Genomic DNA, 16,076 nt, shown 5'->3' with positions numbered 1-16,076 from the left:
TCTAGTTTTCTGAGTAGAGTGTTGGAGGCTATTTTGTATATGACATCGCCGAAGACTAGGATCGGTTTTAGGGTATGAGGGTATGTTTGGCAGCGTGAGTGAAGGAAGCTTTGTTGTGAAATAGGAAGCTGATTCTAGATTTAATTTTGGATTGGAGATGTTTAATATGAGTCTGGAAGGAGAGTTTACAGTCTAGCCAGACACATAGGTGTTTATTTTTTAGAATTTTTTTTACCCCCTTTTTCTCCCCAATTTCGTGGTATCCAATTGTTAGTAGTTACTGTCTTGTCTCATCGCTACAACTCCCGTACCTCGGGAGAGACAAAGGTCGAGAGTCATGCGTCCTCCAAAACACAACCCAACCAAGCCGCACTGCTTCTTAACACAGCGCGCATCCAATCCGGAAGCCAGCCGCACCAATGTGTCGGAGGAAACACTGTGCACCTAGCGACCTGGTCAGCGTACACTGCACCTGCCACAGAAGTCGCTAGTGCGCGATAAGACAAGGATATCGCTACCGGCCAAACCCTCCCTAACCCGGACGATGCTAGGCCAATTGTGCAACGCCCCATGGACCTCCCGGCTGCGACAGAGCCTGAACCCAGAGTCTCTGGTGGCACACTGCGCCACCCGGGAGGCCCTAAGACACCTAGGTGTTTGTAGTTGTCCGCATAGTCAGAACCATCCAGAGTAGTGATGCTGGGCGGGTGCGGGCAGCGATCGGTTGAAGAGCATGCATTTAGTTTTACTAGCGTTTAAGAGCAGTTGGAGGCCACGGAAGGAGTGTTGTATGGCATTGAAGCTCGTTTGGGGGTTTGATAACACAGTGTCCAAAGAAGCGCCAGATGTATACAGAATGGTGTCGTCTGCATAGAGGTTGATCAAGGAATCACCCGCAGCAAGAGCGACATCGTTAATATATACAGAGAAAAGAGTCGGCCCGAGAATTGGACCCTGTGGTACCCCCATAGAGATTGCAAGAGGTCCGGACAACAGGCCCTCCGATTTGACACACTGAACTCTGTCTGAGAAGTAGTTGGTGAACCAGGCGAGGCAGTCATTTGGGAAACCAAGGCTGTTTTGTCTGCCGATAACAATACGGTGATTGACAGAGTCGAAAGCCTTGGCCAGGTCGATGAAGACAGCTGCACAGTCCTGTCTTTTATCGATGGCAGTTCCTTGTGCGTGGCTGAGGTGCACCCGTGACCAGCTCGGAAACCGGATTGAACAGCGGAGAAGGTACGGGGGCTACCGAAATGGTCAGTGATCCGTTTGTTAACTTGGCTTTCGAAGACTTTAGAAAGGCAGGGCAGGATGGATATAGGTCTGTAACAGCTTGGGTCTAGAGTGTCACCCCCGCATCTTCCTAAGCATAACTGCTGATAGAGCTGACTCAACCAACTTCTGCCTTCTCAACTGACAAGTTCACAACCACAACAATGCCCCAAAATGTAGGCGCACTAAAGGGCCTACTTTCTTTCACGTAGGTCTGTCGCAGCTGGCACCATGTGCCGTCGGGCCACTAGAGCTCACTTTTAGTGACCCAAGCCATGCTGCGTTACTGGGTACCAGTCTGTGTGTGCCATCACTCCTTGTCATGGAAGTTGACATGAATGCAAACAGATCTGGGACCAGGCAATGCTGCAGTTAGTTACGAAATGTGGTGATGAATTATGTAGACAATGCCATGCACATTTACATAGAAAAATGCAAAACGTCCCTTGTCTGTCACGAATGTTGAATACAATTATATTTAAACTTACTCTGCCAATTGTCTGTGGTGTTGGTGTTCAGTCTCTGGTCGAAATCTGAGAGAAAATATCCACAGGAAAGTATTATTAAACCTACTTCAAAAAGTGGGCCTATGGGCCTCCCGAGTGGCACTGCATCACAGTGCTTGAGGTGTTACTACAGACCCGGGTTGATCCCAGGCTGTGGCACAGCCAGACATGACCAAGAGACCCATGAGGCGGCACACAATTGGCCCAGCGTTGTCCGGGTTAGGAGAGGGTTTGGCAGGTCGGGATTTCCTTGTCCCATCACTCTCTAGTGACTCCTTGAGGCGGGCTAGGCGCATGCAAGCTGACTCGGTTGCCAGCTGGACAGTGTTTCCTATGGCACATTGATGCGGCTGACTTCCGGGTTAATTGAGCAGTGTGTCATGCACACTAACCGAAGTCTCACAGGTGTTTACATGGTTTTGTTTAAATTTTGAGCAGCTGAAGGACCAACACTACGGACAATCGGGCAGAGTGTAAGTTCAAATATCATTTTATTTAACATTCTTGCTTGCAGAGAACCTGAGAGGACCAATCCATGATCCTATATTTGGTGCACCTACTCTGTCATGTTAGGTTGTATTTTGAGTGGAAAATTCCTTTTAATTTATCATAATTACATTTCATTAGAAAACCCATTGTTTCTGGCGCCTCAGTACAGTCTACACCAGGGGTATTCCATTCTTACCCTTCAAGGTCCAGAGCCTGCTGTTTCTCTGTACTACCTGATAATTAATTGCAGCCACCTTGTGTCCCAGGTCTAAATCAGTCACTGATTAAAGGGGAACACTAAAAAATTGCAGTGGAACTGTCTTCTACGCTATAGGCGAGGTGTGTCAAAGATGCTGGTATTGAGAGCAAGTGTGATTGACTGGATGGTTGTCACAGGCAAAGCCCCATAATTAACCATCCTTATGTATCAGAAAAGTTTGAATTTCTTATTTTATTTCATGGTTGCTTTTACTGCTCCCAGAGTAAGATGCTGGTGTGTCTTCTTGTTTCTCTGAGCTGAGGAGGAGTGAGCTGGGTACAGTGGCTACCCCCTTGTGGCTTGTACTGGCAATTTAAATATTCTCCTCGTACAGTGCCTGCTGGTATTGGCTGCAAAGTTGTGTAGACTAGAGTAACCTCCTCTGACAAATAGTGTCATCCAGTAAATGTAACAAAGCCCCAAAAATAGCCTGAGATTAAATGTAAACATAACAAAACATATTGGCTAAGTTGCTTCGAAAAACAGCCTACAGTAAATCAAACGGATGATTTAAATATAATAAAAAGACGCAATGATGCAATGTGGATCACGGTATGACAACTAAAAGAAAGCCAATTTTGGTGAATTTCCTTCAGTGAATTGTAGTCTACTAAAAGGTGAAACAAAATAAACTTCTTGTTTTATTATTCCATCTCTCTAAATGTGTTTAATTTAAATGACAAGTCCCATGGAATCTGTGCTGTTTAGATTGTTAAATGATTAACCCCAAATTAGTGTGTGACATTGACAGAGTGACATTAACTGATCTAAACATTTGACCTCTGTTAGATGTTAAAACTTTGGTTTTGTAGTACACCTATCACTTAGTTCAAATTAATTAATTACAAAGCCTCATAGCTGAATTTGACCAAATGACCCCTTAAGCATTTACCCTCCCACCCTCCCACCCCCTCAACAAAGGTATTGCATATCTTATTTTTTACCTCTCTCAACTATCAGCTAGATAGAGTGCATTCGGAAAGTATTCAGACCCCTTGACTTACAGCCTTATTATAGAATGTATTACATTTCCCCCTCATCAATCTACACATACTACCCCATAATGACAAAGCAAAAAAGGTTTTTAGAAATGTTTGCTAATTTATACATAAGTATTCAGACATTGTTGAAGCACCTTGGGCAGCGATTACAGCCTAGAGTCTCCTTGGGTATGATGCCTCAAGCTTGGCACACCTGTATTTGGGGAGTTTCTCCCATTCTTCTCTGCAGATCCTCTCAAGCGCTGTCAGGTGGGATGTGGAGCGTCACTGCACAGCTATTTTCGGGTCTCTCCAGAGATGTTCGATCGTGTTCAAGTCCGGGCTCTGGCTGGGCCACTCAAGGTCAAGGACATTGAGAGACTTGACCCGTAGCCACTCCTGCGTTGTCTTGACTGTGCTTAGGGTCATGGTCCTGTTGGAAGGTGAACCTTCACCCCAGTCTGAGGTCCTGAGCACTCTGGATCAGGTTTCCATCACGGTTCTCTCTGTACTTTGCTTGGTTAATCTTTTCCTCGATCCTGACCAGTCTCTCAGTCCCTGCCACTGAAAAACATCACCACAGCATGATGCTGCCACCACGCTTCACCGTGGAGATAGTGCCAGGTTTCCTCTAGACGTGACACTTGGCATTCATGCCAAAGAGTTCAATCTTGGTTTCATCAGACCGGAGAATCTTGTTTCTCATGGTCTGCGAGGCCTTAGGTGCCTTTTGGCAAACTCCAAGCGGGCTGTCGTGCTTTTTACTGAGGAGTGGCTTCCGTCTGGCTCCTCTACTATAAAGGCCTAATTGGTGCAGTGTTGCAGTGATGGTTGTCCTTCTGGAAGGTTCTCCCATCTCCACAGAGGAGCTCTGGAGCTCTGTCAGAGTAACCATCGGGTTCTTGGTCACCTCCCTGACCATGGCCCTTTCCCCCCAATTGCTCAGTTTGGCCAGGCGGCCAGCTATAAGAAGCTGGTGGTTCCAAACGTATTCAATTTAAGAATGGAGGCCACTGTGTTCTTGGGGACCTTCAATGCTGCGGAAATGTTTTTGAACCCTTCCCCAGATCTGTGCCTCGACCCAATCCGGTCTCGGCGCTCCACAGACAACTCCCTCGACCTCTTGGTTTGATTTTTTTCAACTGTGGGACCTTTTTATATAGACAGATGTGTGCCTTTCCAAATCATGTCCAATCAATTTAATTTACCACAAGTTGACTCAAGTTGTAGAAACATCTCAAGGATGATCAATGGAAACAGAATGCACCTGAGCTAAATTTCGAGTCTCATAGCAAATTGTCTGAATTCTTATGTAAATAAGGTATTTTTGTTTTTATTTTTAATGCATTTGCAAATATGTCTAAACCTGTTTTCTTAGTCAATATGGGGTATTGTGTTTAGGATTGATGAAGGGGGAAAACGTATTTATTACATTTTCAAATATGTCTGTAACGTAACAAAATGTGGATAAAGGGGTCTGAATACTTTCCGAATGCACTATAGTTGGATTACCCTCCAGTGCCATCTCTCTTCATTGGGGATGAATGGCTCCTCACTGTAAGAAATAAGGAAAGGGACATGGAATGATAGTGCTGGAATCCAATCCCGCCATTGCAGACGAGTGTGTTGGTAACTGTAGCTCAAGGGTGTAATAACCTATACACCTAAATCTGATATGACAATCCATTTGGGTGTTGTAGTGCGGGGGTGAAGTGGACCTCTGACAGTCTGACTCCTCACTGTCAGCTTGGGTTGGCTGGTTCCTATTTCCTACTGTGTCTCTGCCCAAGACGCGGCGCAGATAAAAATATCCACAATAGCAGACAGGCAGACCCTTGTGGAGTTGTGTTTCGGTTTTCCCTTTCCTTTCATTCTAAAAAATGCAGCTCAGCTAACTTTGCCCAAAGTCTGGAGTTAGTGTGGCCATGCAGGAAAAATTAACTTTCACTTTGTAACAGGAAAAGACCTTGACACAGTTTGACTTTTCTCATCAAGTGGCTTCCATTGTTTTTGACTGAGTTTTGTCCTGCTTTTTTTGTCACATTTAGGGTTTCAGGAAATATTTAGAGGTAGATGTCAAATCCTATTTTTGTACACTAAGAGTTTATCCAAATGTTACTTTTAAGTGCTTAAGGCTTCAGTGGTTGTGCACTCACTTAAGAAATGGTTATTGCTGCTTTACCCCAAAAATGGGCCACTAGGCCTACATGCGATACATTTGAATAATTGTGCAGGTCTAGGTAGAGGACCGGTAGATAAGATTCAGAGAGCACTGTAATAAATGGTGGCTAACATGTAGTCCTACCCATTAAAATGACATTGACCCATCTCTCTCCCAGCACTCATCCCAGCCCCCTTTGCAGGAGGGTGATTATGATTGATTGATTTGCCATGGTGTAGAGACTGGCATGCATATTAATCATTTGTCATCTTCAGGCTGCAGACTTGGCCAGTCGCCATAGGCAGACATTTTTGGTGTGGTTGCCGTTGTTTAATTGAAAGCTATAGGAATTCCAGTGTAATTTCACCCCTCGTAATGTCAGTTTTTACCTTTGAATACATATTTTTTGGTTACATAAAGTGCTTCTAGAGGCTAGTCAAAGACCATATCACCTCCTCTCTTGCCAATGCACTCAACCCTCTCCAATTTGCCTACCGCCTTGACAGATCCACGGACAACAGAATCGTCATTGCACTGCCCTTACCCACCTGGACAAAAGGAATGCATATGTGAGAATGCTGTTCATTGACTACATCTCAGCCTTCAATACCTTAGTACCCTATAAGCGCTTTACAAAGCTCACAGCCCTGGGTCTGAACTTCTCCCTATGCAACTAGGTCCTGGACTTCCTGACGGGCCCCACCCATGGGGTGAAGGTAGGCAACATTACCTCCTCAACACATTCTCAACACGGGTGCCCCACAAGGGTGCATGCTCAGTCGCTTCCTGTACTCCATGTATACCCACGACTGCATGGCCTCCCACAGTTCCAACTCCATCATGAAGTTCGCTGACGACATGACAGTAGTAGGCCTGATTACCAACAGCGATGAGGCGGCCTACAGAGAGGAGGTAGGCACTCTGACGGCTTGGTGCCAGGTAAACAACCTCTCCCTCAATGTCAGCAAGGAGCTGATTGTGAACTTCAGGAGGATCCAGGCTGGACACGCCCCCATCAACACCAGGTGTCGCAGGAAGGCCAAGAAGATCATCAGGGATCACAGCCACCCAAACCATGCCCTGTTCTCCCCGCTTCAATCGATCAGACGCGGGTAGTACAGGAGCATCATGACAAAAACTGGAAGACTGACTAATAGTTTCTACCATCAGGCTGCTGAATAGCCAACCCTAGTCAGCCACCCCCCCCCCCTCCCCCCACCAAACTGACTTTCACTCTGCTCCCACCTCAATGACATTCATCACTGTTAATATGTATATTAGAGTAAAACATAAAAAATGTTTAATCATTTTTGTTTTTATTTCACTTGGTCCTGCATGTTGAAGCTCGGGCCTAAAATGTTCACTGTACTCTGCAATCACACCTGAAACCCTGTACATGTGACTATTAACTCAATCTCTGAATCTGTTGTGGTTCACCTAGGCTACATGCTGTTCTTTTTGTTACCATTACGAACACTGGAAAGTATCAGACCAGAACTTACATTATTTCATGTGATGGTTTTCGTTAGGGTCCATTGGATTTAACAGATCTAATTAGACGTGTCACTTTCCTCGCTTATCTATTGCACTTACCATATCTCCTATCATCTCCCTTTTTTTATTTCTCTCCATTCCCCTCTCCCTGCCCGTCTCTCTCTTCCTCCACCTCTCTCTCCCGCTCTCTCTTCTTCCTCTGCCGTTTGCTCTCCCTTCATTTTCTGTCTGTGTCTTTCTTCCCCTCTGCCTCGCTCCCTCTCCCCATCTCTCTCCCCTCCCTGTGGTGCAGGGCTGGGTCAGGGGGAGGGAGACTGTCTTGTGGACGCTGGTGTCTGGGCTCGAGCAGAGTGGGCGGTGCTCGGTGTCTACTCGGGGCTCTAACGAGAGTGTGATTCATGGCACAGGGGGCACCCTGGGGACAGGATTAGATGTGCTCTGTCTAAGCGCTCCCCCGGGACCACAGATATTTTATCTCCAGAGTGGCAAGACCAGTGCTAGACTTGCAGCTCTGCTTGAACTGCATGTTGTGCCACAGCTGATCAATATGGTTTGGTCTTTTAATGAATCAGTAGTCTCTTTTTTTTATTTAACCTTTATTTAACCAGGTAGGCCAGTTGAGAACAAATTCTCATTTACAACTGCGACCAAACGTACAGTCAATAACACAATAGAAAAATCTATATACAGTGTGTGCAAATGTAGTAAAATTAGGGAGGTTAGACAATAAATAGGCCATAGTGGCGAAATAATTACAAATGAGCATTAATACTGGAGTGATAGATATGCAGATGATGATGTGCAAGTAGAGATACTGGGGTGCAAAAGGGATGGGGGGGGGATGAGGTAGTTGGGTGGGCTATTTACAGATGGGCTGTGTACAGGTGCAGTAAGCTGCTCTGACAGCTGATGCTTCAAGTTAGTGAGGGAGATATAAGACTCCAGCTTTAGTGACTTTTGCCATTCGTTCCAGTCATTGGCGGCAGAGAACTGGAAGGATAGGTGGCCAAAGTAGGTGTTGGCTTTGGGGATGACCAGTGAAATATACCTGTTGGAGCACGTGCTACGGGTGGGTGTTGTTATGGTGACCAGTGAGATGAGATAAGGCAGGGCTTTACCTAGCAAAGACTTATAGATGACCTGGAGCCAGTGGGTTTGGTGATGGATATTTTTATTTTATTTAACTAGGCAAGTCAGTTAAAAACAAATTCTTATTTTCAATGACGGCCTAGGAACAGTGGGTTAACTGCCTTGTTCAGGGGCAGAATGACAGATTTTTACCTTGTCAGCTCAGGGATTCGATCTTGCAACCTTTTGGTTACTAGTCCAACACTAACCACTAGGCTACCCGCCGCCACAATGTAGTGAGGACCAGCCAACGAGAGCATACAGGTCGCAGTGGTGGGTAGTATATGGGGATTTAGTGATAAAATGGATGGCACTGTGATAGACTACATCCAATTTGCTGAGTAGAGTGTTGGAGGCTATTTTGTAAATGACATCGAAGCTTGCTTATTTAAAGCTACTCTGTGAGATGTATATTTGTTTCCATCAAAGAGTGGGGTCCACCAACAAACATGGAGTAGTGGAGCAATATTCTAAGGTCCATTCAATTACATACATTTTCACAAATGGCAAATCAAGTTCTTCCTTCGCCTCCCCATAGCTGTGCTCTCAGGTAGACACTTTCCCCTAGCAATTAAAAAAAGTTTGTCTGGCATTTCAGCTACTGAAAATGTTTATCTAATGCAGAGCTCTTGACTGAATAAAAAGCCCCTCCACTATTTGCAATGATGTAGCCCAAATACCCTTTGGCAATGCAGCTGAATTAATGATCTTGAAAAGCAGTTGTCTTCATGAGTGTGTTGACCTTTCTCTATGCGTCACCCCCATGAAGCAGCAATTAGCCATTTTGTTTGCTTAGCCATGATGTGAGAGGGAATAAAGGGATTTTTGGGGCACCCCTGGAGAGAGGTGGTGAAAGCTACACACAGTCTCATTAGCATAGTTGCACCACATCTCATTTCCATACAATTACTGGCCATTTTCTTTGTCATTGTTAAGAGGTTGCTTACTTAGCCTGCCATCCCAAGTCAATTCCCTGCTTGTCAGAATGGATTTTTTGAATGATGAAAATATATGTAAAAAAAAAAAATCTTACTCCTGAAGGACATTTCTTTAAATGTGTGGGAACGAACAAATGTTCAATTTATTCAAAGTCTAGATTTGGCACAAGGGCTGCCTGTTTTATGGATTTGTGTATGAAACAGTGTATTCCCACATTTTCTAAATCCTTACCCAACAATAAATGTGTAATTGATGCTTGTCCCTCTTCTCAGGGGCTTCGTCTATGACAGTAGAAACAACCTTCAGATGAGGGGTCTGGTCGTCCTACTGATGTCCAAGGCAGCCGGTCCCAGCCAGCACACAGCCTCAGACCTCCTCCCCCAGGACATGGTCAGTGGCATCTACCCCAGGTAAACACGCCTCTCTGGGGCTTTGTCTTCACATTCCTCTATCTTCCTTTCCTTAACTCCTTTCCTTTATTACCACTGACTTGGTGAAAAGACAGGAAAATGCTTGTCATTGCTCCTGATCTGACAGCACCCACACACACCAGCTCCAATTTATGTATTTTTTTCTGATGATGACATTCACTCACACTCACTCACACAAGCACACTGCACATACACAGAATGTTGCCCAGAAGAGGGAATTCTGTGTGAAGATCACTCTACAACCTTGCCAGGTGGTTACCAGAAGTCGCTGTTGTGTTTGGCAGGTGATGCGCTGGGTGTCTGAATGGCCCCTTTTCTCCTAGCTGGCAAGCAGCACTGCCTCTACTATAGGATCAGTGAGGGAGTCTGTCGAGCAGGGCGGGTGGAGAGGATATTGTGGGGTGGCTGAAATTAATATGCTTACAGTCTGACTTGTCCATGGTTAATCATTTGGTAAGATTAAGGCACCAGCTATTGACATGACCAACTATTCAGATTAAAGAGAATGAACGGCATCTTGAAACTACTGTATTTAAAAAAATATATGTTTTGGACTCGACGTGGCAATGTAGGGTTCATACATGCATAGTACACCATTTATTTTTTCCTGGCGGAGAAAACCTAGCAGTACATTGAATGCATAAAATATTTGGAGTGGCTACGGTTCCTGATTTTCTGGAACCTGGATGTTTTGGACTAAAGAGATTTCTGCGCATGTGCAGGATCTGCTGCGCGCTTCCTTCAGTCCATTCAGCTGTGCTCACTCACTCTGACTCCCCTGCCGCCTGTTCGAAGAAACGTATTTCTTTGTCTGTTGTAACAGTGATCAAATCAAACATTTTTATTTTAACTAGGCAAGTCTGTTAAGAACAAATTCTTATTTACAATGACGGCCTACACCGGCCAAACCCGGACGACGCTGGGCCAATTGTGCGCTGCCCTATGGACTCCCAAACTGCCTGGAATCGATCCAGGGTGTCTGTAGTGACACCTCTAGCACTCAGATGCAGAGCCTTAGACCGCTGTGCCACTCGGGGAGCGCAAGCATGACACAACAGGCAGTCTAGAGATTTCATGTATTTTTTTCAGAAGGGGAGTTAGCCTACATGCAGCTATATACAAAGTATATTAACAAGTAAGACAGAGTCAATAGCGATTTTAATGGGCAACCATTGGCTATTGGGAGGCAGAGTTTTTTTTTCAGCAACTCTGGCAATATAACTATAAAGATTACATCACAAACGCTGATAGTTTTGCCCCAATATCTGTTAAAATACAAATAGCCTTCATATATATTTTTGGGAAGGTTCGTTCAAATCACCACCAATTTTTATTTTATTTTAGCTGTTCAGAAATACAGTACCAGTCAAAAGCACCTACTCATTCAAGAGTTTTTGTTTTTCTTTATTTTTATTATTTTCTACATTGTGGAATAATAGTGAAGACATCCAAACTATGAAATAACACATGGAATCATGTGGAAACTAAAAGTGTTAAACAAATCAAAATATATTTGAGTTTCTTCAAAGTAGCCACCCTTTGCCTTGATGACAGCTTTGCACACTCTTGGCATTCTCTCAACCAGCTTCATGAGGAATGCTTTTCCAATAGTCTTGAAGGTGTTCGCACATATGCTGAGCACTTGTTGGCTGCTTGTCATTGTCTTGTTGAAAAACAAATGTTAGTCCCACTAAGTGCAAACCAGATGGGATGGCGTATCTCTGCAAGATGCTGTGGAAGCCATGCGGGTAAGTGTGCCTTGAATTCTTAATAAATCACTGACAGTGCCACCAGAAAAGCACCAACACACCACCACCTACTATCACACCACCTGGAGATCATCCGTTCACCTACTCTGTCTCACAAAGACATGGCAGTTGGAACCAAAAATCTCAAATTTGGACTCATTAGACCAAAGGACAGATTTCCACCGGTCTAATGTCCATTGCTCGTGTTTCTTGGCCCAAGCAAGTCTCCCCTTCTTATTGGTGTCCTTTAGTAGTGGTTTCTTTGCAGCAATTTGACCATGAAGGCCTGATTCACGCAGTCTCTGAACAGTTGATGTTGAGATGTGTCTGTTACTTGAACGCTGTGACGCATTCATTTGGACTGTAATATGAACATATCCTCTGCAGCAGAGGTAACTCTGGATCTTTCCTATGGCAGTCCTCATGAGAGAGTTTCATCATAGCGCTTGATGGTTTTTGCGACTGCACTTGAAACTTTCAAAGTTCTTGAAATGTTCTGGATTGACTGACCTTCATGTCTTAAAGTAATGATGAACGGTCATTTCTCTTTGCTTATTTGAGCTGTTCTTGCTATAATATAGACTTGGTCGTTAACCAAATAGCCATATCTTCTGTATACCACCCCTAACTTTTCACAACACAACTGATTGGCTCAAACAGATTAAGAACAATAAATTCCACAAATTAATTTTTAATGAGGCACAACTGTTAATTGAAATGCATTCCAGGTGACTACCTCATGATGCTGGTTGAGAGAATGCCAAGTGTGTGCAAAGCTGTCATCAAGGCTGTCATTGTGGCGGCAGCGTAGCCTAGTGGTTAGAGCGTTGGCCTAGTAATCGAAAGGTTGCAAGATTGAATCCCCGAGTTGACAAGGTACAAATCTGTCATTCTGCCCCTGAACAAGGCAGTTAACCCACTGTTTCTAGGCTGTCATTGAAAGTAAGAATTTGTTCTTAACTGACTTGCCTAGTAAAATAAAGGTCAAATAAAAAGGCAAAGGGTGGCAACTTTGAAGAATCTCAAATATAAAATATATTTTGATTTAACACTTTTGGCTACTACATGATTCCATATGTGTTATTTCATAGTTTTGATGTATAAAATAGTAAAAATAAAGAAATCCTGAAATGAGAAAGTGTCAAGTTTTTACTGGTACAGTATGATGAAAGGACACAGGCTACAAATTGGTAGAGTGGTTCAGAAAAGGATGAGTAAAGCATCGAGTAAAGAGAGTAACTTGAACGTGTGTTCTTTTGAGAAAGTAGTTTCTAGAGGGGCAGGCGGGCGGGAGAACTCTGTAATCGTAGCCTTGGTTTAAAATATTTTGTGATTGTGAGTTGTGCGCTCGTCGCTTTCATTGTGAAACTGCACGTACAAATTCGTAACATACTGTATTGTACGCATTGGAATTCGTAACAAATCATGCGAATTGGAGGACGTAACATATCAATCATACGAAATGAATAATGGACATCCACAAATGCATATGTAACATATCAAAATAAATGGAGTGACAAAAATGTATTGTCAACACGATCAGAAACACTCTGCTCACGACCGTTTCTTTTAAATTGTGTCGCTGGCGTGTTAAAAAAAAGGAATATAAATTGCGCAGTAGGCTTTTAAACAGGCGCGAGTCGTTCTTTATCCTGTTGGCACAACACTAAGTTTTTACGCGCTCGAGAAATCTATGGTGAATCAAACGTTGACCCACTTTTTAGATAACAAAAAGTTAGGTCAATATTTTCTTATCATGTCAACCATCCATCAAAATCAAATAATTACATGTGTCCGTCCGCCTTTTGTCTTTATAAACATTCACACACGTATTCCATGATATTGGGTAATCTGGGCAACATTAACTGTTGATTGCCAGTGATAATCATTCATCACGTAATGTAATCATGCTATATATAACCAATACTCAACTTCCAAGGAAATAGTGTATTTGATGCAAATATAAGTATAATTTTCCATTGTATAAATTTACATTAAATTATTAATAGATACAAAGTGCTTTTATTTCTAAACGGTAAAACAAAGTTGTATGAAAATACCTTCAAATAAAAGGTCACATTCTGTACTGTTGCCTCAGATGAAACATTTGATTTCAAATCCAAAGTGAGTATAGAGCCAAATTAAACATTTTAGCTACACTTTCCAAATAAATACAGAGGGGAGTGTATGTTCGCTGTCAGTTGGTGGCTACTATAGGGAAGTTACAATCTAATGAATTATTTTGTTAAATAACAAATTATTTTAGTCCAGATGGTCCTGCTTTTACAAAAAAAAAAAAGTGTTTCTCCTTTAAAATGGAAGATTAACATTAGGAAGTGTAGCTGGCTACATTCCTTCTATGATTAACATAATTATAATTGCCATGCATTGTTTTTACAAAAATACAAATTAACTGACTGACATCTGTCTGTCATTTGATGAACATATTTTTTTTGCTGAAATGTGTTTCACAAAATGAAAAGATGAAATGTCTTGAGTCAATAAGTATTCAACCCTTTTGTTATGGCACGCCTAAATAACTGTGGTCAACAAGTCACATAAGTTGCATGGACTCTGTGTGCAATAATTGTTTTTAACATGATTTTTAAATGACTATCCCATGTCTGTACCCCACACATACAATTATCTGTGAGATCCCTCAGTTGAACAGTGAATTTCAAGCACAGATTCAAGCACAAAAACCAGGGAGGTTTTCCAATGTTTCGCAAAGAAGGGCACCTATTGATAGATGAGTAAAACAAATAAAAAAGCAGACATTGAATATCCCTTTGAGCATGATGCAGTTGTTAATTCACTTTGGATGATATCAATACACCCAGTCACTACAAAGATATAGGCACCCTTCCTAAATCAGTAGCAAAAAAAAATAAAAAATAATTATATATATATATATATATATATATATATGGAAACCACTAAGGGATTCCACCCTGAGGCCAATGGTGTTTTTAAAACCGTTAGTTTAGTGGCTGTGATAGGAGATTATTAGAGGTCGACCGATTATGATTTTTCAACGCCGATACCGATTAATCGGCCAATTTTAATATAAATTAATAATGATAAAAAATATGTATTTGTAATAATGACAATTACAACAATACTGAATGAACCCTTATTTTAACTTAATAAAATACATCATAAATAATTAATCATGTTCAATTTGGTTTAAATAATGCAAAAACAAAGTGTTGGAGAAGAAAGTAAAAGTGCAATATGTGCCATGTAAGAAAGCTAACGTTTACAGTGCCTTGCGAAAGTATTCGGCCCTCTTGAACTTTGCGACCTTTTGCCACATTTCAGGCTTCAAACATAAAGATATAAAACTGTATTTTTTTTTGTGAAGAATCAACAACAAGTGGGACACAATCATGAAGTGGAATGACATTTATTGGATATTTCAAACATTTTTAACAAATCAAAAACTGAAAAATTGGGCGTGCAAAATTATTCAGCCCCTTTACTTTCAGTGCAGCAAACTCTCTCCAGAAGTTCAGTGAGGATCTCTGAATGATCCAATGTTGACCTAAATGACTAATGATGATAAAAACAATCCACCTGTGTGTAATCAAGTCTCCGTATAAATGCACCTGCACTGTGATAGTCTCAGAGGTCCGTTAAAAGCGCAGAGAGCATCATGAAGAACAAGGAACACACCAGGCAGGTCCGAGATACTGTTGTGAAGAAGTTTAAAGCCGGATTTGGATACAAAAAGATTTCCCAAGCTTTAAACATCCCAAGGAGCACTGTGCAAGCGATAATATTGAAATGGAAGGAGTATCAGACCACTGCAAATCTACCAAGACCTGGCCGTCCCTCTAAACTTTCAGCTCATACAAGGAGAAGACTGATCAGAGATGCAGCCAAGAGGCCCATGATCACTCTGGATGAACTGCAGAGATCTACAGCTGAGGTGGGAGACTCTGTCCATAGGACAACAATCAGTCGTATATTGCACAAATCTGGCCTTTATGGAAGAGTGGCAAGAAGAAAGCCATTTCTTAAAGATATCCATAAAAAGTGTTGTTTAAAGTTTGCCACAAGCCACCTGGGAGACATGTGGAAGAAGGTGCTCTGGTCAGATGAAACCAAAATTGAACTTTTTGGCAACAATGCAAAACGTTATGTTTGGCGTAAAAGCAACACAGCTGAACACACCATCCCCACTGTCAAACATGGTGGTGGCAGCATCATGGTTTGGGCCTGCTTTTCATCAGCAGGGACAGGGAAGATGGTTAAAATTGATGGGAAGATGGATGGAGCCAAATACAGGACCATTCTGGAAGAAAACCTGATGGAGTCTGCAAAAGACCTGAGACTGGGACGGAGATTTGTCTTCCAACAAGACAATGATCCAAAACATAAAGCAAAATCTACAATGGAATGGTTCAAAAATAAACACATCCAGGTGTTAGAATGGCCAAGTCAAAGTCCAGACCTGAATACAATCGAGAATCTGTGGAAAGAACTGAAAACTGCTGTTCACAAATGCTCTCCCTCCAACCTCACTGAGCTCGAGCTGTTTTGCAAGGAGGAATGTGAAAATAATTCAGTCTCTCGATGTGCAAAACTGATAGAGACATACCCCAAGCGACTTACAGCTGTAATCGCAGCAAAAGGTGGCGCTACAAAGTATTAACTTAAGGGG

At 42.6% G+C, this 16,076-nt stretch overlaps 1 protein-coding gene across 2 annotated transcripts in view; it reads left to right on the top strand.

The window, feature by feature from the left end:
• LOC110497775 (decaprenyl-diphosphate synthase subunit 2) overlaps window positions 1–16,076 on the top strand; it is a 57,554-nt gene that overhangs the window by 5,284 nt on the left and 36,194 nt on the right. For both annotated transcript variants that reach the window (XM_021574135.2, XM_021574134.2), the window contains exon 2: window positions 9,504–9,641. In XM_021574135.2, coding sequence (XP_021429810.1) covers window positions 9,504–9,641 — 138 coding nt within the window. The remainder of the gene's footprint in view (window positions 1–9,503; window positions 9,642–16,076) is intronic.

The sequence above is a fragment of the Oncorhynchus mykiss genome, chromosome 19 (genome assembly GCF_013265735.2).
Source record: "Oncorhynchus mykiss isolate Arlee chromosome 19, USDA_OmykA_1.1, whole genome shotgun sequence".
Lineage (NCBI taxonomy): Eukaryota > Metazoa > Chordata > Actinopteri > Salmoniformes > Salmonidae > Oncorhynchus > Oncorhynchus mykiss.
This window is presented reverse-complemented; position numbering and strand designations above follow the sequence as displayed.